The sequence below is a fragment of the Delphinapterus leucas genome, chromosome 2 (assembly GCF_059928025.1).
Source record: "Delphinapterus leucas isolate spDelLeu-1000000601 "Yukka" chromosome 2, BTC_Dleu_Yukka2, whole genome shotgun sequence".
Taxonomy (NCBI): domain Eukaryota; kingdom Metazoa; phylum Chordata; class Mammalia; order Artiodactyla; family Monodontidae; genus Delphinapterus; species Delphinapterus leucas.
This window is the reverse complement of record NC_143130.1, coordinates 142,267,835-142,289,917: the sequence shown is the minus strand read 5'-3', so window position 1 is coordinate 142,289,917 and position 22,083 is coordinate 142,267,835. Positions and strand designations below refer to the sequence as shown.

At 40.6% G+C, this 22,083-nt stretch overlaps 1 protein-coding gene across 1 annotated transcript in view; it reads right to left on the bottom strand.

Moving 5' to 3' along the window:
* The window catches only part of SYT16 (synaptotagmin 16), a 246,935-nt gene that overhangs the window by 132,426 nt on the left and 92,426 nt on the right, over positions 1–22,083 (bottom strand). The window contains exon 2 of the mRNA XM_089906271.1: positions 8,607–8,804. Coding sequence (XP_089762397.1) covers positions 8,607–8,804 — 198 coding nt within the window. The remainder of the gene's footprint in view (positions 1–8,606; positions 8,805–22,083) is intronic.

Here is a 22,083-nt window from a genome sequence, read left to right as displayed (position 1 = left end):
AGAATTCAAACAAAGATGTTAAGTAAGCTCCCGTGATGGTTAATTTTACGTGGCAACTTGGCTGGGCCACGGTGCCCAAACATTACTCTGGATATCTCTGTGAGGGTGTTTTTTATGGATGAGCTTAACAATTAAAACAGTGGACTTCGTGTAAAGCAGATTTCCTTCCATAATGTGGATGGGCCAAATCCAATCAGTTGAAGACCTTAACAGAGAGTGACCTGCCCTGAGCCAAGAAGGAAGCCTGCCAGTAGACGACCTTCAGACTTCAACTGCAACATTAGCTTTTTCCTGGGTCTCTAGCCTATCAGCCCACCCTGCAGATTTGGGACTTGCCAGCCTCCATAATATAATAAGCTAATTCCTAAAAGACATAAAAAAAAACAGAACCAGTACAATGCATTTGTGTGGGTATCCCTCTCTACCCAGCAATGAGCAAGATGTGTTCAACCCTATCTAAGGTCAATCTCTCCAACCTGGCAGTTAGTCTTCATTTTAGGCCCTTACAGCATTTGTAACAATCTATAATTTTTTTGCCACTTTACTTTCAGTTTTGTTTGTTTTTCTGTCATATCCAAAAGTGGAATTTCCGGGACAGTAGGGACTACATCTCTCTTTTTCATCATTTTATTTCCAGGACTTAGCACACTGGGTAGCATAACATAGATTCCTAATAAATAATACTGAATGGATGAATGAATATTCTCAAACCAGTCATTTTCAACTGTGTTCTTTGGAATTTGTACCCATCAAACAGGGTTCAATCAGTCATACTTTGACAGGTTCGCTGAGAGTATTCTCAATTATTGGTGTCTTAATCAAGTCACCAAAACAAGTAACTAGACACCACAATGAGATATACCAAGGCTTATCCTGATCTTCAAACTCCTACAGCTCCTTACAGCTTTTCATCTCATGTATTAGGTTGAACCATATGAAACTTCCAACCTACAGAAACAGTAATTTCAAAGAGTTCAACCTAGGGCTTCCCTGGTGGCGCAGTGGTTGAGAGTCCGCCTTCCGATGCAGGGGACACGGGTTCGTGACCCGGTCCGGGAGGATCTCACATGCCGCGGAGCGGCTGGGCCCGTGAGCCATGGCCGCTGAGCCTGTGCGTCAGGAGCCTGTGCTCCGCAACGGGAGAGGCCACAGCAGTGAGAGTCCCGCGTAACGCAAAAAAAAAAAAAAAAAAAAAAAAAAAAAGAGTTCAACCTAATATAACACATACTTAGAGAAATACATAATGCAAATGACAGCATTAAAATCAGAAGAGAAGATACCTTCAATTTAAACTGTTAACAAGTAGATTTCTCACTCTAGGTATCACCCTCCAAGTTCGGTCTTGTTTTGCTTAAGCCTCATTGGGGAAGGGTGACAAGAAGTAAAGAGGGGCTATTCCATTTATTCCACTATTTCAGGACAAAAAAAGTACAATGAGGGGGGATGGTGGGAGGGGCTGAAGATTTCAACTTTCTAAAGATAGTTAATTCATAACTCTAAAACAAATTATTTTACAATCCAAAAGTTTACAAATCGTATCAAAAGCATTTCAGTGGCATTTACAGGTTTTAATTATCCTATCAGAAAAAAAAAGGGGCTAGGGGAATAGCCTTTTTGTAATTCTAAAATATTTGATTCATTTAAAATTTATCTGAGCGGTCCAAGCACAAAACCACCACACAGACCTGCAGGTGAAGAAGACTAGACTCTAGGTTCAGAAAATACAACATTAAAGACAGCAACCAAAACCTCCCAGAAAAAATGAATTGTATTGCTTTTATATTATCCTTTGAGACACCTTCTTCAGCCTATATTTAATTCATCAATCATACTAAACATGAAGTATAAAGAAAGTGACACTGGTTATTTACAACTGTAGGATGGGTACATGGCTAAATGTCCTTCTCAATCTTAAGGAGCCAAAAAAATAATAATAGTAATAATAATAATAAAAGCAACCATATCTGCTATCCAGTACTGTATATATATATATATATATATATATATATATATATTTACATCTGTTTCAGATCCTGATTCATACCATTTTGTAAAATTTGTCATTGCTCTTTCTTATTTGGGCATAAGAGGAAAATGGAATATAGTCACAATCATTCAGAAAACCCTGGAAGTTACCAAGATGGGGCAGCCAAATTCTTCTGTTTTGGTCCAATTCACTAAAAATTTGTAAAACTCAGAATCTTGAATATAAATTAGAGATGGTTGTAATTTGACAACTTCGAATAATCTTATAAAGTAGACACTTTTCCTAAATAAGTTTTCCTTATTTAAATCCCTGTGCAAAAGTAATCTGCTAATAGTGCCATGGTGTATATGGGGTGGTAGAGAGGGAAAGCACCATGAAGGAAAAAGCTTGCCTGCCGACCAAGGTAGAACTGAAATGAACCAGTCAGGGAGGGAAACAGGTGGGGAACCACTGGATGGATACTTTGTGGGCAGAAGCAAAGATGGATTGGGCCAGTGTTAACACTGTTCAAGCGCCAACCTCCCCTACCTGAAAGGGGAAGTTAGCGATGAACCCACCCCTTCCATCAGTGGCACTCCACCCTGGCCACACCTTTAAATCACCTGGTATTCTTTTAAAAACTGTACAGTTCGCCTTACCACTGTCACTTCCTATTCTGACACAATTCGTTGCGGTGGGATTGAGCACTGGTATTTTTTCAAAGCTTCCCAAGAGTGAGATCCAGTGTAGTTCAACGGGGCTCACGTTTGGAAAACACTCTGACTGCAGATTACAGTCTATACCACAAATATCTGACAAGCTTTTGTTACCTCTCTTTGAAAGAATCATTCTAACCCCAGATGGGGAGTGTGAAATATCACTCTTCAAGGAAAATGGAAAAAGAAGAATCTCCTATCCAATTCTTCATCAACTCTCCTAATTCGGAGTGACTGAACATCACTCCCAGGTGATGTTTCCACCTCCTCTCCCTCTATAATGGGCTGAATGGTGGTCCCCAAAAAGCTATGTCCATGTCCTAACCCCTGGAACCTGTGAATGGTGGAAGGGTATTTGCAGATGTGATTAAGGATCTTGAGAAGATCTTCCTGGATTATCAGGGTGAGACCTAAATCCAATGACAAGTGGCAGAGAGAGGACAGACACAGACAGGAGGGCAGCAATGGGAAGATGGAGACAGAGACTGAAGTGATTCAGCCACAAGCCCAAGAATGCCAAGGATGGTGGGCAGCCACCTGAAGCTGGGAGAGCGTGTGGACCCGCTGACATCTTGATTTCAGACTTCTGGTCTCCAGAACTGTGTGGAAAATCAATTTATGTTCTTTTAAGACACGAAGATTGTGGTAGTTTGTACGGCAGCCACAGGAAACCGAACCATCCCCCAAACCCTCCTTTCACCTGATTTTCTCCCATCCCAGAAGCTCAAAAGAATGAAATAGTGACTTGAGTGGGGAAGATCAGGTGGGCAGAAAAGTAGTGCAATTAAGACCTTGGCCTCTGACATTAGGCAGTTTTGGGATACGAGTCCCAGCTTTGCCGCTTAATAGCTTGGAAAAATAATTCCTCTCTCAAAGACTCAGTTGCCTCATCTATAACATGGAGATGATAATAGTACCTGCCTACTCACTTGTGTAGTAGGAAGGTTGTACTTGAACATATTCTGACCTAAATGCAGAACTGAAATAAAAAGTATCTGACAACAGCAGCCATCATGGCCCAAGCAGAAGGAACTGGGGCAGGTCAGAGCCCCAGCTGGACCAGAAGCTAAACATTCAGTTGTAGGTGAAGAGGTGGGAGTGGTCTTGAGGAGGAACCAGTCAGCTGGGCCTTTTATCCAACTGGTGGGGAGAAACCGTCACATGTGGACCACCTCACTCCCGAGCTCCAGCTGACACAGCTGACTGCTGAGCCCTGGCTGAGCACCAGCTCTTCCTAAATGTACAAAAGCTGTCGCCATGCTGTCTCACTGTGCTCTTGTCTCTCTCTGTCAACACACCCCCTCCCATGCTCTGTGTTGAGAAACTAAACTTCAGCTTGCCTCCTCAAAGTCATTTGGTCAGTTTCACTTGGGATAAGTAAGCAGTTTGGGGGCTTTGCACTCCCACCCCACACTCCTGCTCATCAGAGAGCAATGGGCATAGCTGTAAGCATGCTTACCGTGGTGTGCCGTTCCTCCCTGCTGGCTCCCTGACCTCCAGAGGAGTCAGCCTCTGCCTCTACAGCCTTCCTTGGGAAGGGTCCAGACCTGCAGTACCTCTGGTGATTCCTCCAGGCAAGACAAGTACATAATTTGAAGACCCAGTGCAAAATGAAAATGGAAGGACCCTTGTTCAAAACCCATTAAGAATTTCAAGAAGGCAACAGCAGAGCACTAAGCCAAGAGGCAGGCCTCGGGTGGCGTGCTCCCCAACCTCTGTTACAGGCCCACCCTACCCCAAGGTGTGACAACGCCCTGGCAGGGGTGCTCCCTGGCAGCGCTCTTACTCCTCTGCTGTCTTCTCCCCACAGGGTCATGCAGAAACTTCTAAACCCTTGTGTGACATGAGCTGCTCACCTGAAGAGCTGCTCAGGGAGTCTTTTCCAGATCTCTCTCCTCCCATTCCCACTAGCGTGTCCTACCCCTGCAGCCACGGTAGGCCCACAAGAGACATGTATGAGGCAGTCTCCTGCCACCCTTTGGAAGGGGATGCACACGGCGCTCTGCTTTTCACCTCTTCCTCAGGCCACGTTGGACTCAGATCTTCTCACCACAACCACTGCGACCCCACCCCACATCTGCCACCCTTCTCAGGGTCCAGGCAACTTTCTAGCCCTCCAAATCTCTTTCCCTGTGGTCCTTCCAAGCCATGGGCTGCCCTTTCCAGTGGTGGAAAGCCTTTCTTCTTCCCCTCCCTGCCTGGGAGGAAACACCCTCCTGTCACATCCTCCATCCTTTCTACCCTGTGCCTTTGAAAATGAAGCTCTTTGCTCCAACTTCTAAATGTTGCCTTTGATACATAAAGAAAGCTTTTGAGGGGGAAAAAAAAACAAAAAACAAAATTCTGCTCCCTCTTTCAAAGCTAAGTTTCTTTAAAAACTATGATTTCACCATGGGATTTTTATTCTTAATCAATTTTTTATCTCAACGCTGAACAATGGCTTCTTTGTGGCAAGTCATATCCACCCTTCCCCCAAAGCAATCACTACCAACAAACAACACAAGTACCTTGCATTAAGAAGTTAAATAATCCATGTAACAGACTTAGCAGCTGTATGGCCACAGCAAATCCTAAATAAATGATAGCCACTAATTATCATTATCTCATTATTACGATTGCCTATGTTATTAGGAAGAAACTGTTTCAGTTTCTTTCTCCCCTTACCTACATCCAGATAAAATGATATGTGTAAATTCTTTGAACTTTGAAAAAATAGCCGAAAAGGCAAGGTATTTTTGTGAAGTAAATTATTTTGCACAGTGGGTTCAGAAAATAAATTGTCACGCCTGCCTCTCTGATATTACCACACAAAAGAAAAGAATTATTTTATTCCTCAGAACCTCACATGTGTATTAGATTATAATGATTAGGTTGTGGATATTCAGCCATTTTTGGATCTATTCAAATGGCAATTTCATACAGCTCAGTCTCAGAGTAGGATGGTCTAGCTGCTTTTAATCATTTTCATTAGGCCTCTTTCATTCATAGACTGAGACCCAGAGAAGAAATTGCTGCGGTAACCCGAAGGATCAAACAGGATTGCACGACAGCAGTTCGGAGAAGAACCTAGTCCAGACTTATCAGTTTGCCAGTGAGGACTTAAGACCCAGAGAGGTGAGGTGAGCTTCCTCAAATATCACAGCCAATTAGTGGCAAAACTAAGCTCTGGTTGTCTTCACTGTGCTTCTTTTTTTTTTTTTTTTTCTCGGTACGCGGGCCTCGCACTGCCGTGGCCTCTCCTGTTGCAGAGCACAGGCTCCGGACACGCAGGCCCAGCGGCCATGGCTCACGGGCCCAGCCGCTCCGCGGCATGTGGGATCTTCCCAGACCGGGGCACGAACCCGTGTCCCCTGCATCAGCAGGCGGACTCTCAACCACTGCGCCGCCAAGGAAGCCCTTCACTGTGCTTCTTTCCACTACACCAGGCTGCCTTCCTCCCTTCTCTACATTTGTCAAAATATGTTAAGAACTTCCCAACTTCACTGAGAAGTCAGGGCTCTGAGGATGAAATTAAGGCAAACATCAAAAGTTAGATAAAATCTGGGCTAGAAGCACATTTTTCAAAGACTCTTGATCAATAATAATTAAACTTCTAAAGGAGAAATGTCAAAATGAAGGTGTTTGCTTCTTAAACGTTATAATTTGTAGATTCTCCTGATTAAACTATTTTTCAAGCTCCTTCATAGGATCCCACTCTAAGTTTGAGACATGGATTTCAGTGTTTCTTGAGCTAACAGCTTCTGCTCCATGTTTTATTGTTACTGTTTCAACATTATCTTCAAACCTCAACTTATTTGCAAGTATAATTCATAACTGTCTCTAAATTACTCAGATAACATGTCAAACAAGACAAAAAGAAAAATATCTTAAATAGCTCTAACCTTAGTTCTTTGTACCCATTATAGTTTGAAAAGGAGAAAACCACCAACTTTAATCTCCCAATTTAAGTAATGAATACAATGTGTTCATGTGTGAGGTCATTCCTAAAGCCACTATTGTGACTGGAATTTCGTTAATACTACACAGCTATGGTTAAAGTTCTATTAGGACTTTTATCATAGGAACAATGCTGGTATCTTTACAAAATTAATTCATTTAATCTAGATCAACCCTGTAAGGGATGTATCGATAACCCCAATGTACAGATAAGGAAACACATTTAGAACGGTTCCATAATTTGCCTGGTCACACAACAAGTGACAGTCAGCTGCTGAAAGGAGAAAAGTAGAATCACTATGAACCCTACCTTCGTATCACCCCATGACCAAACAGAAGTCTATGCATCATGCTCACCTATGTCCCAGCTGAGACAGTAGTGGCTAAACCATTAGTAAATCCCAGATTTCACATAACAAATTCCATGCTATTTTCAGAAGATGAGCCATATGTCCCAAGTGGAGTTCAAAAAATAAGGCCACTGCAACAGTAGCAATGCCAAATCAACTGCAATTTACACCCCTCCCATTATTCTCTCCTATGGTGATTTAAAAATACATCACACAGTCTTTGATCTGTTCCCTTAAAAAGTGGAACCTAATCCCCCTTCCCTAGAACACAGGCTGTACTTAGTAAATGACTAGAATGTGGTGAAAAGTGACACTGTATGTAGACTAGGTCATTAAAAAAAAAAAAAAAAAACTGTGGCTTCCTCTTGCTCTCCTCTCTTAGATCATTCATTCTGGGGGAAGCCAGCTGCCATGTGATAAATACATTCAGGCAGCTCTGTAGAGGGTTCACACAGGAACTAAAGCCTTCTGCCATCCTGGAAGTGAGTCAATCAGCCCCAATCAAGCCTTCAGATGACTGCAGCTGACATTGCAGCCTCATGAAAAACCCTGATCTGTAACCACCCAACTAAGCTAGTCCCATATTCATGAACTTTGGAAACTGTGAGATAATAAATATTTGGTGTGGGGTAATTTGTTAAAGCAACAGATAATTAATACACATTTATTCCAAAATTGTGCCTTTCCTTATATCCAAGCAAAAAAGTTAAAAGATGGCTACATAAGGTGCCATATCAATAAGCCAAATATTCTCCTTGGTCCAGGCTGGCTCACCCAGAATATGCCCGGGAGGTGGGATGACTAAGGGGTGTTTTCCTCAAGGCCTTGCACCTGCTTAGAAAAGTAATGTTAAGACTGTCCCTCCACCAGTTCTGTCATGCCCCACACATGGGGAATGGGAGAGGAGGGTAAGACTCAGACTGATTAGAAAAAAAAAAAAAAAAAAAAGCAAAGTTGTTACCTGTAAGATACGAGCTCTGTCTTTAAATGTCCAGCCTCTGTGTGACGATAATCATCACTCTGTGATAACATCCCGTATCACAAAGTTTCAACCTTTAGCAACTGGAAATAGAATATGTCCTTTAAGAGCGTGAAGCCAATTATCTCCTTTAGTATGTTACTTTCCCCCATCAAATTGAAAGAAGTTAGTAACTGATGTAGTAGATTCAGTGAACTTAAAGAGTAAGAACCTCCTGTTGGAAAAGTGACTGTTGCCATATAAGGTGGGCAGTGGCCCTGAGCACTGAAAATCTCACAAACAGCTAACTGAAGTGAAATGTCAACACTGTTCCAGCATAATGAGGCCAGAACACATCAAGGCTCTTGTCAATATAAATCCAGTTTTTTCCATCAAGCATTAGTCAGAGGGAAACTCAACACAGACATCTAAAAAGCTAAGAAGATGGGAAGTGGTGGTCAGCCTTTTCCCATCTGCTCTTTGGACCCTGAAGAGAGCATTACTCTCCTAAAGCTAATGTATTCTTCAGTAATGCCCATTCATCGTGTCCACCACAGCAGCTGCTAAACAGCTCATGTGTGATTTCTTAATGGGCTCCATCCTGAAACAATGACATTCTTTCCCTGGCCCAAACCACAGCAAGATGCCAAGCTCAGGAGACTGTGAAGCATGACGCTTACCCAGCCCTTCATGGATCCCAGTCTTGTCTTTAGAGTGCTTTCTCTTCCCTTGTTGGTCCAGGCATGGAAGGCCTCCTGTGGTTTCGAAATACAGCTTCTTGTTGATGAAGAGGAAGAGGACAACCAGAAGAACAAGAAAGACCCCAACTGCAGACAGGAAGCTGATGGCTTCAGGAGGGACTGGCAAGAGAACACAAAGGAAAAAATAGCATCAAGTGAACCAACTTTTCGTTCTAACGACTGATCAAAGTTATTTGGAATCTTTCCATTTATTAACTAGAGTGGCAGATACTCTACAAGTCCTGACCTGCTGGCATCCGCAGAACTGTGTACAGGGGAAAGGAAAAGGACTATTGCCAGGTACCTCCTGCCAGGCTGGTTCCTAGATGACAGACCGCCATACCTTTGCACACGTGGCTTCTTCGACCTGGAATATAACTTCTCTGGCCCCTATCCTCAACCTAATATTCAACTTCAAGCATGCAAGCTAATAGAGAGATATCAGTCAAATGCGTTGAGCTGGAAATGGTTAACCACTGTTATAAAAGCAAGTGTTTTAAAAATACAAAATGCCTAAAGCTTAGAAAATAATCACCTGAGACAAAGTTTCAGACATACATCTATCGATATGAGCAAGTGGAGGAAAGTCATTTCCTGGATACAGTTTTGAAAATTCATCTAAGCAATACATGACGATGATGATTATTGGTGGTGACAAGAAAATTCCTAACTTGTGCCATCCGTATAATAAATTAAATTTGGACTGCTAATTTTTTGGAATTTTGGAAGATGAATTTTCATCTTCCTCTGTTCCCCCCTCATCAAAAAATTCCTGAGTTTTAAAGGACCCTGGTTAAGTGTTACCCAGTATGCTTTACAGAGTCCCAGCCATTGCGTTCAGCTATGAGGTACGTATAACACATAGGCCAGAGCTCGTTCCGGGCTGAGGGAAGATTCCTCCAAGGAAATGACATTTGAGTTAAGACAATATTCCATAAACAAATCAAAAACTCAAGTTGTGTAAAGGAATCAATCACAAAGCAAGTGTCAATAAGAGCTACTCCAGGCAGTTGGGTATATGCAAAAGCTTATGAAAATGAGTCTCCTAAGAGCACCTTTAATCCTTGGGCAGGTTTAATATGTGAATTAATAATATGAAGGGATAATATTCACCTCATCCTACCATCCAGATAAACAGAGAAAGGATGAATCAAACCAGTCCCAACCCTATGAAAAGATAAAGAAAATAAATGGCATTGCCTCACTGAATTAATCTGGTGGCAGGCCAGGGAAAGAACAAACAAACAAACAAATAGCAGGCAAGACAACAGCTTTGTAATCTGCAAAATGATAATAAGCGCCTGCTTATCAAAGTCAACATATATTGTGAAAAAAAGTATGCACAGATTGATTATTCCCTCGGCCACCAGAGGCAGCACAGGTAGCACTGTTTACTGGTATGGACTCAACAGTCACACAGCCCGGGAGGAAATCACATTCTACCACTTATTATCTTTGTGGCCTTGGGCAAATTACTTAACCTCTCTGTGTTTCAGTTTCCTAAGCAATAAAAGGATATAATAAATATGACTACAGTAAAGACTAAATGAGTTAACACAGGGAAAATAAGCTGTGTGGTACCTAGCACATATGGCGTTCTCAAACAGGAATAACCATCTTCCTCAATATCACCATTGTCATCTTTACAGAGCTTTTAAAATACCCCAGAGTAGTCAAACATGAGATGGATGTGCTGCTCTGTACACAGGCTGTGCTCCAGCACCCACTGCCTCCCTTTCATCAAAACAATTATCTCAGAGGGATGGGGAAGGGGTAAAGTAGGAGTTTGAGATTAGCAGATACAAACTATTACATATAAAATAGATAAACAACAAGGTCCTACTGTATAGCACAGAGAACTATATTCAATAGACTGTAATAAACCATAATGGAAGAGAATATGAAAAAGAATATGTGTATATATATATATATATATATAACTGGATCACTTTGCTGTACACCAGAAACTAACACAACATTGTAAATCAACTATACTTCAATTAAAAAAAAAATTATCTCAGGAATTCCCTGGAGGTCCAGTGGTTAGGACTTCACCCTTCCGCTGCAGCGGGCATGGGTTCGATCTCTGATCGGGGAACTAAGATCCCACAAGCTGTGCAGGGCGGCCAAAAAAAAATTATCTCTACCTTCCCCCGCGATTCTTGTATTTTCAGCTACTTCCCTTAGTAGATACAACATCATGCTCACCTGCATGAAAAATGCACTAAGTATCTCCCATCCTTTAAACGACCCTCCTCACCACCATATGTTCTCTTCATCCATAGCCTTCTCTCTCCCCCTTCACAACCAACCATCTTCAGAGTACCCTATACTTACCTCCACTTTCTTATCTCCAAAGCCTCTAGCTTTGAGATTCCTTTACAGATTCTCACTGATCTCCAGGTGCCCAGCCTTACCCCCTCAAATCCTTTCTCCACAAAGTAGCCAGAGCAATCCTTCTGAAATTAAGTCTGATTTGTTCAACTGCCCTCCTAAAGCCCTCTGCAGTGGGTTGAATTATGGCCCCCAAAAGAGATATCCACCCTGAATCTCAGAGTGTGGCCTTATTTAAAAGTCTTTGCAATGTAATTAGGGTAGGATCTTCAGATGAAATTTTCCAGGATTAGGGTGGGCCCTAAATTCAATGAAAAGTATCCCTAAAAGACACTGAAAGGGAGAAGACACAGAGAGAAGAAAACCATGTGAAGACGGGAGCACAGACTGGAGTTGTGAAGCCACCAACTGAGGAATGTCAAGGGTTGCCAGCAGCCACCAGGAGCCAGGAGAAGGCCCTGGAAGAGATTCTCCCTCAGAGAATCCAGAGGAACCAACCCTGCCAACACCTCGATTTTGGACTTATGGTCTCCAAAACTGTGAGAGAATATATTTGTTGTCTTAAGCTGTCAAGTGTGTGGTAATTTGTCATGGTAACCCTAGGAAACTAATTTACCCTCCAATGGCTTCCCATCACCCATAGGGCAAAACTTGAATTCCTTAACTTGGTTTACAAGGCCTTTTATGACCTAGCTGCTGATTCCAGTCTTTATCACTCATCACTCCCCAGCATCAAACTCTTTGTCGCCAGTATATTCATCTATTTCTGGTTCCCCAAACACAGTTTACCTCCAGAGCTTTGGAGAAGCTATTTCAAACCCATGGTACAACTGTCACCCTCTGCTGTCTAACTCTGATACTATACTTGCTCTGAAAGCCTTTCTTGTTCCTCTTGACCAAAGTGGATGCTTCTACTATGTGTTCCCATCCACTGAGACCTCAAAAGCTTTTTCAAGAGTTTTCAAATGTTAAATTTTCAACTGCATATGAACATGGACTTTGCCTCAGTTACCCACTGTACTCTCAGCAGCTAGCATAGGATAGGCACTCAATACATATTTGATGCTTGAATAAATGTTGGACTCTTCTATGCTACAACATGTTGATAAATGAAAACTTCTGGAAAGAAAATATATACCTCAAGCGGGTCAGTAACACTAACAATACAGGATATGATTTACGTTAAGATCTGGGCTTAGGTAAAACAGGGTTCATCTATCGTCCATAAGCAGAAACATTTGTACCTAATAATGCCATTCATTAAGGAAACTAAATCTTGATTTTTGAATAAGCTATATTTTTCCGTTATAAAGCAACATGAGGCTTATTACATAAAATCTGCAAAATACAGAAAAAGATGAAGACAACCACTCAAGACTTTGGGTACTTTCTTCCAGTCATTTTGACTGTTGGGCAAATACTAAATTGTCTGTATTGATTTTACCTTTATTGACTTATAAAATATTTTTATTTAAAAAAAAACTTCTATTATTTTTAGAGACTTAAAGAAAAAATAAATAATTCATGCATGTAGTAAAATATTTTGAAAATACTGGAAAATGTTTTTTAAAAAAAAGATCATGTTGAATCTCACCACCTATCACTGTTTTCTCTTACAATTTTTTCCTTAACTACTTTTGCCATAATTGAGATACTATCTTACATGCTGATAGTAATGCATTTAATATAAAAACATTCACAGATTCCAGATTGAAGACAATATAAAGAAATTCAATATAATCTCCAAAGAGACAAGAAAGAATGGGGAGAAGCCCTTGTGTTGTTCAAAATAACTCTACTTTTTGTAGATGAAAATATTTTTGTTAGTAATAATTCTTGTAGCAGTGACTAAACTATGGGTGAGTATATAATTCCTAGGTAGGTACCAATATTTTTTTTTTCCTCAAAATTGCCTAGACATCACTCCATTACCTTTTAATCTTTAATGTTTCATGAATGAGTGTGATGCTGCAGTTCACTTTTTGTTATTGTATGGGCAACAGAATTTTTTGGTCTAGAATTTCTCCTTTTAACACAAAAAAATTGACAGAATGTGCCATTTTTGGGGATCTTTTGTTGATTTTTTCCTGGAACCTAGTCTTTTCACCAACATATCCATGGATTTTTTAAAGCTTGGAACAATTTTCTTCGATTATGTCTTCAGTAATTTCTTCTGTGCCAACTGTTCTTGTTTCTTTCTTAAACTGGGGTACTATTTCTTCAGTTACCAATTTTTAGGTTTTCTTCTTCTGTATTCTAGCAGATCTTCTTAAATATGGCCTACACTTTTCACTCAACTAAATAAGTGAAAGTGTGTTGTTAACTACTACACCCATTGTCACAACTGTAAACTGAATATCTGAGTCAGCAGCAGACAGTGGGGGAAGATAACGTCTTTTGAGTTGGATGGTGGAGAACACTAGGAATAAGTACAAATGTAGCTAAAGCCGAGAGAAGACTTAGTTCAGCAAGTGTGGTTATTTCATCAGAGTTCGTGTTCCTCTCAGAATGTATCAATTCTAATTTCATCTTTTTCTAGCATTTATGGGTACTTAGCTGGAAGTCTGAAGAGGTGCGTGAGAGGCTGCTAGCCAAATGCTATGTTAAACTATAGGTTAGCGTATGTACTTTCTACATGAGTAGAGTATCACAGAAATGACTTAGAAGTTGGCAGTGACCCCAGATTTGTAAGAATTGCTTAACCAGGGTTGCACACAAACTGTCCTCTTTAAAAATGGTTTAAAATTACAAACATGACCTAGCAATCCCACGTCTAAGTATATACCCAAGAGAACTGAAAATATACATTCACACAAAAACCTGTGCATGAATGTTCAGAACATTATTCATAATAGCCAAAAAGTAGAAATAGCCCAGATGTCCATCAACTGATAAATGGATAAACAGAATGCGGTATATCCATACAATGGAATATTACTCCACAGAGAGAAAAATGAAGTACTGATACATGCTATAATACGGATGAAACTTAAAAACATCATGCTAAGTGAAAAAAGTCAGACACAAAAGGCCACATATTGAGTGATCCCACTTATATGAAATGTCCAATAGGCGAATCCACAGAGACATAAGGTATATTAATTGTTCCCAGGAGCTGGGGTGTGGGCTGGGGGCTGAGGAGTGACTGCAAATGGGTATGGATGGTTTGTTTTTTTTCTGAGGTAATAAAATTATTCTGGAATGAGATGGTGATGATGCTTGCGCAATTCTCTGAATATACTAAAAACCAGTGACTTACACACTTTAAGAGGTGTGAATTTTATGGAATATAAATTTCATCTCAAAAAGATGCTTAAATTCTAAACAGCTTTCAGTAAAGACTGGAAAGAAATATGAGAAAAATTATAATAGTTTTCTTAGATTTGGTTTGGAAGTGATTTTCTTCATGTTTAAATATTCTGTAATTTTATTACTCAATATTTAGAATTAAAAATAAAGTTTAAATATTGTAGATTATGAGACTTGTCATCGGCACAGCTCTAGCATCTACGTGTAACACTGAACACAGCAAGCCAACAGTACTATCAGTCAAAGCCAAAGAGGGTTTGATGCTGCTACATTTGAGTCTAAATAAAATTAGAGACTTTGGCAGGGAAGCTTAAAGTCATCTTGCATCCCATATATACAAATGCTATGGTGAAGAACAAGCATTACTTGTATCATCTGCCATAGATGACAAGGGCACATATGTCAAGAAACTTCACGGCCATCTGCAGAGTAACTCATCTAATTATTCCAGTAATTACTAAATTGGAAATCAGATGGCTGTGAAGTTCGGTCACATAGTTCATATTGAAGTTTTCAAACTTCTTCAAAGTTAAATATACCTCTCACGTTCCACTGGAGAGCCCCATCTGTTGGTTCGCAAGCAATGGCTCAAGAGCATGCAATGACATAAACAGAGAGGCCTCTGCATGTCACACAGTCATTAGATGTTTGTAATTTCACTCCACGGTTGTTGAAGAGGTTAAAAAAAAAAGCTAGCCAACTGTAGCCATCTGACTTATGAGTACTAGAAATAAGATAAGAGGGAGCCGAAACTATACTTACCAAAATGATGAGGGGAAATCAGAATTAACTGAGCAATGACAATAGAAATCATTAAAGAGTAAAGTTACAATTTCTCAGGAACCTTCTTGACACCACTCTGAGGATTGTGAGGAGTCTCATTAAAAACATGAGGAAAGCCTGAAGTAAATCTAAAACTCTACTCACCTATATACCTCTACCATCCTTGAGTAGCCATCAACCTGAGAGTCCTGTTTTCCATGACATAGTTTCAATTTCATTCGTCCCTTTAAAAAGCAGCATGACTTTGTAATTGTTTCTATGAGGTTCTCAAGCGTGGTCATGCAGCGCAAGTCCCTGACTTGAGCCTAAGTTTGTTCACCTTAAAATTCCAGGGTTGATCTAAGGCTCAAGCACAGCGGCTACAGACAGCAGTACTGTATTACAAACCTCAAAGCTGCTAGCAGACTAGATCTTAATTGTTCCCCCCACACAAAAACAAGTTATGTGACATGAATCATGTAACAAAAAATCAATTATGTGGACTTCCCTGGTGGCGCAGTGGTTAACAATCCACCTGCCAGTGCAGGGGACATGGGTTTGATCCCTGGTCCGGGAAGATCCCACATGCCACGGAGCAACTAAGGCCGTGCGCCACAACTACTGAGCCTGCGATCTAGAACCCACAAGTCACAACTACTGAGCCCACATGCCACAACTACTAAAGCCTGCGCACCTAGAGTCCATGCTCCGCAAGAGAAACCACCTCAATGAGAAGCCCGCGCACTACAATGAAGAGTAAGTAGCCCCTGCTCGCCGCAACTAGAGAAAAGCCTGCGTGCAGCAACGAAGACCCGACGCAGCCAAAAATAAACAAATAAACAAATTTATTTTTTAAAAAAATCAATTATGTGACAAGACGAAGGTGTTAGCTAATGCTACGATGGTAATCACATTACAATATATAAATTATCAAATCAACACATTGTACACCTTAAATTAGCACAACATAATATGTCAATTGTATCTCAGTAAAAATACATTTTAAAAAAGAATTTAGGATTGCCTGGGCATGTCTACATCCTCCTCCAGGGATCCATCAACCTGAGGACCCAAGGAGCCTCCCAGGATGGTCAGAGCCGAGTTGACCTGAGTGCAGCATGGGCATCCACCACTCAGGTCGACCCAAGGCCAGACTCCTTTGGTCCCAGGGCAAGCCCGTGATGTAAAAGCTATAGCATTAGATATCAGCAGCTTTTGCAAAACAAGGAGATGTTTTCAAAGGCAAAGGTGGCACAATAAGAGTTGAGGCCCTTGACCTACAGTTTATGTTCCGACTTTCTTTGCAAAAAGAACAGAAGGTAAGAAATGAGAAACTTTTAAGAGTTGAACACCAATGTGCCAACTCCATATAGAGCATAGAGCTACTTCAGTGCACAAATTCAAAACAACTGTACAAAGAATTGGACTCATTTATACCATTAGCTGTGTTTTTACAACCAACTACAAAATTACATGTCATTTAAAAATTTAGTACAGAACAAATTAAACTGAGTACTTTAATTTCCCTTTTTTCCTACAGTGATGCTTCTGGAACCAAAAAATAAATAAAAGAACAAAGCCTTAAACACTTAGCAGCATATTATTTTGCCAGTGTACTAAATTTAGGGCTAGTTAGGCATTATAACCTCAACAGCCAACATGGATAGTCAACCATTTCTCTAAATATTTCTAGGACTTCAAAATATAAAATATTATATATATATATATACACATATATATATATATATATATACACATATATGTGTATATATATATATATATATATGAAAATGGGTAGTGCTACTTAAATTTTCTTCCTGGTAATAGCTAACAAGGGTATGTTAACTACATATTCAAATAAATTCTTTGGAAGGAAAAAGTAGACCTTTCAAAAAATAGGAAAAAAAATTGGCTTAATGAAACCTAAATGAGATTTTAACATGTTCCAAAATAAAACATAGCAACATATGGAGTCACTAGCAACCAATCATTCTGCAAACACTTGAGAACACAGCATTTCGGGGTATACATGGGATGCTATCTTTAATACAGTAATATATGTGTGTTGAAATATGTCCACCTTCTCCTGAGAATTAAGTAACCTAACTTGTCTGCTTTACATGTTTAAAGTGTATATCACCCCTTAGCACGAACATGAACACACACATGCATGCGCACACACATTTCTAGAAGCCAAGAATTGTCAGCAAGCTTGCTCTCCTTTTCCTTAATACCCAGGTGGTGAGCTCAGAAGCAGCATTTAATGATGAAAATGCCTGAAACGCACCAGTAGGTCAATGGAGGGAATCCCTGAGTCTTTGTTCACTTGTCTGAGTTTCCTGAACTCTTCAGCTCTTCTCCACCATCCCCAACCTCTCCATTTTCCTACATCTCCCCAGATGGGGAAGAGGATAGAAAAAGCAGCAAAAGGAATGATGTGGCGTTGATGGTTTATAAGGCAACAGTCAACATTTTGGATTGTTGGATTTTTAATGGCATGTTTATGTTGCTGAATTTAAATGAGCCATATATGGGCCTTGTACAATTTCTATGTCATTTGCCAAAAAATTAATCAGTTAGCATGAACATCCTTCATTATAACTTGAACATCACTGAACTTACCTATATGATCAAATTATGAACATGTGCCCAACAAAAGCATGCCATGCAGAAACATCAGGGAGCATACACTTATAAGATTTTGGTGGAACGGTTGTTGAATCAATGTGGCAATTTACCTTTCAAGTAAAAAGAATATTTTTATAAATGAGGGAAACTGAGAGACAAGTCTACTTCAGACAGACAAAATGTCTCAGTAGAAAGATATCCAAATCTCTCCAACTCTCCAAAACAAATGCATTTGGAGAGCATCTGGAGTGAAATATAATTTTGATTTGTTTATAACTTATTTATTTTTCAACTCGCAGAACTGCCCACACAGTGAGACTGAAATTTTCACAGAACTGTTTTTCACTAATCCAAAATCCGCAAAAAAAAGTTTGCAGTCTAAAACAATTAAATATTTTTAAAAGATTATTATAAAGACTCTTCAAATTTACATTTTGACCCTAAAAAGTAGTATGTAGATCTTTGTGCTCAAGGACTAAGCAGCATATGGGACATCTAGAAACAGGAAGATTTAAGGGCCACTTAAAGCCCCAATTTCTCAGACAATATAAGTATTTTCTTGTGTTCAGAAAGTTATGCATCCACAGAGATACAAGTTCACCCTGTTACCAAGAATTTGTTGGGAACACTCAAAATCTACTGACATTTCAGCTAAGAGCATAACGTACAGATAGCCCTAACAGTAAAATCTATTATCTATCTTTGTGCCCCTTTCTAAAGTTCAGACCACAGGACAACCATTTAGGTAACAACAATTGAACAAAATTATCATTGTATTCAAATAAAATAGGCATCTTTTACTTATTCTAGTTCCTTAGTAGAAGTTAAGAAGCCGCCCTGGAATTAATTTCTGAATAAAATCCCCTTCCAAAACAGATGGGATTCTAATCAATTCTCAAATTTCTCTACTAGAAGTATTTACTGGTTCTTTTTAATTTAAAAAAAAAAAAACCACCACCCTAAATTGTCTGTTTTACTGTCTGTGCTAATTTCATTTCATTATACCTTTGGAGTAAACTGTTATTTTCCCACTGGTTCCCATGGCATTCTTCATTAACAGCTGCTAATTGTCTAGCATTCACATAGGACTGTGAACCAAGTAGGCTGCTGCGTTGGCTGAAGTTCTAGGGGAAACTGAACAGCAGTAGAATTATGCATTGTTATTATTGTGACACATTAGAAAGTTTCCACCCACTTACATGCCCACATCACTCTGCTGTACAGCATCCGTAACCAGAGGGGCTGTGCACAGGGGCTAGGGGTCCATCTGCACTAGGTATCCACTTGTTGATTAGCATCACACATTAAGGGAAGATTACACAGGGCCAAACTGTTGCAGCCATGACAGCCAGAGGTCTGGCTCCATATGGCAGGAGTGAATATTGATCTTAAAACACAGCTATGACAGGTCCGTCTAAAAGGTTTTTTTTTTTTTTTTTAACTCCCAGCCTTTAGCACAAGTACCTGACTTGGCCCAATAACTCCCTCAAACTTCTCCCCATTTATCTGTCCAGAATCAAGGCCAATTTAGAGATTTAAACATTTTTGAAAGCTGCAAAGAGACTGGAGACTTTTAAGTTGGTTTTGAGATGTACTGCTCCTTGAAATCGTTCCTAATGGAGACTTGGATATCTGGAGCTAATTACATTTGACCTTATAAATTCAAAATGTGCCAAACAAAAGCTATTTAGAAGAGCCAAAACAACATGCAACATTTTACGCATTTAGGTCAAGAAGGAGTTGTGAAAGTCTCTTAATTAGCAAAGCAAACAAGAACTATTAGAGTGGGACTTTGAGGCACAGAACGTGGTGTTTTTATTCACATGCTTTGTGGGCAGACTGCTGCAAAGTCTGGTGAAACAAAGCTCTGATTTCACAGCATGCTATGTGACCACTTTTACCAGAAATCTGTGCTCTTGAGACACCTGTGCCTCCTTCAGGTGGATCATTTCAGGGTTCAGAGCTACTCTCACCAGATGAGCGTCACAGGGAACTAAATTTCCTTCCTGGGTTCAACAGGATCGTCTGAATGCTGTAAAACACGGCAGAGGCAGGATGATGGCTTCAAGCTGAGCCTCACTTACTGGTGCATCCTGGTGAGGCCACCACAGTCCTAATACTATTTCAGGGCTTTTACGTTTAAGAATATGATATTCAAAGTTTACTTAGAGATGCTCAGACTCTTGAGGACTAGTTCGCTCTAATTACACCAGCCAGAAGCTGAAAGGCAGAGAGGCAGAGGAGATACAAAAACAGCACTTGGCCTTGAGTTAGAAAGTTCAGGTCCAGCACTGTATTACTTAACTCTACAACCCCGGGTGATGTGAGGTCCTGAGGGCAGGGCTGTGTCTTGACTGCGTGACGTCTATGTGCTTTTACAACAATAATATATGTGATAAATTGGGACACCAACTTTTATATTGTAATGGTTATTCCTGGTCCAGGAACTAGAAACAACCTTGTATCCAGAGAACTACAACCAACCTCATACCTGGGGATGGCTCCATTTAAGATGAAATTACAGTTCCCAAGGTTGCCTGGTAAGCAATGAATAAAAGCAAGAAAAATTGGGTCTTCTTGAGGCCCGTTTCCACCCATCTACAGGGTACATGATTCAACAATCTTCTTTCAAACACTCTCTCGCTCAGATCCCAGAATAGCCAGTTAAAATCAGAACACCTGGGGCCTCCCTGGTGGTGCAGTGGTTGGGAATCCACCTGTCAATGCAGGGGACACGGGTTCGAGCCCTGGTCTGGGAGGATCCCACATGCCACAGAGCAACTAAGGCCGTGGGCCACAGCTGCTGAGCCTGCGCTCTGGAGCCCGCGAGCCACAGCTGTTGAGCCCACGAGCCACAACTACTGAGGCCCACGCACCTGGAGCCCATGCTCCACAACAAGAGAAGCCACCGCAATGAGAAGCCCGCGCACTGCAACGAACAGGGGCCCCCACTCGCTGCAACTAGAGAAAGCCCGCGTGCAGCAATGAAGACCCAACACAGCCAAAAATAAATAAATAAATTCATTTTAAAAATAAGTAAATAAAAATAAAATGAAATCAGAACACCTAACCTTCTGGTCACAGCCAGAACCCATATCACACACCATTCTTCTTCAACTTTTCTTTCTATATGCCGAAAACATCGCCAGAATCTTATTTAGGGTCCTCTTCCTACACTCCAACCACTCTCTCAAAGCTCCTCTTCTCTGCTCACCTCTCAGAGTTTTGATATTCTTAAAGATTTTGTGTTTGTGTCCCACTCCCACTTTAAAAATAATTCCTTCAGATTTTTTTATGTATTCTCATGGCTTCAGCCATCACTGAGGGCTACCAAGTACGTGTGTCTACAAGCCAAAACTCTCATCGGAAACGTGTCTCTACCAGGATGTCCTGCAGGCATTCCCAAGGTTATCAGGCCTAGGACTCAAACTCATTATCCTCTTCCAAAGTCCTCTGAAACCTCCAAAACTCTGCCATTCCATCCCTAGCACAGTGCTTTAGTCAGACCCTTACCATTCTGAGACCAGTTGCTACACAAGCCTCGAAACTGATGTTGTCTTCCATCTCCTTTCCCTATTACTTCTATTTTAGATTTTTTTTAAAGGCTAGTTCAAGTTTTCAACTGTTTAATTTCTTTAAAATATGATCTGGGTCTCTGGTGGAGAGGAATTACCTGGGCTAAGCTACTTTAACGAACTTAGAGGATAGCGAGGTTCAGATAGAGATCATTTCAGGAACATGGTTGAACGTTGACTATTCCTACACACACACTTATGTTGGATACTGTCAATCCCCCACGACTCCAAGCCATCCCACCCCCCCTAATTAGATTAGCCATATAACCACAGACCCAAAGTCGTGCATAAAAGCTACTAGGATTCTCCACTGCCTAAAGATGAAAGCTCAAACTAGTACCATAACATTTGAGACCCTTTCCAAACCAGCCCAAACCACCTTTCCACCCCTGATCAGCAAGCATACCTCCCAGGTCCTCTGTGCTTAGCTTTACTAGATACTTACTGTTTCCAAAACATGCCATGGACTTTCAAACCTCTGTGTATTTCCTCATAGGAATCCCTCTCGCTGGGGTGACCTTTTCCAACAGGCGAAGTCTTCCTCACCCTCTAAGAACCCATGGAAAGCCAAGCCCTGTACAAAGCTTATCCCCGTCCCACCAAGCAGCATATATGACCATGCCATTTGCACAGTGCTTGTATCTTCACACTTAACGTGGGACGTTGCATTACTGTTAGTTTAATCCAGCTGTAATCCCTACTAGACTGTAAATTTGCTGAAACCAGAGATGGTGTGTTCTTACTCATCTTTAGAGTCCTGATGCCTTGCTCATAACAGATCCATAAGGCATGTTAGTTTAATAAAATTA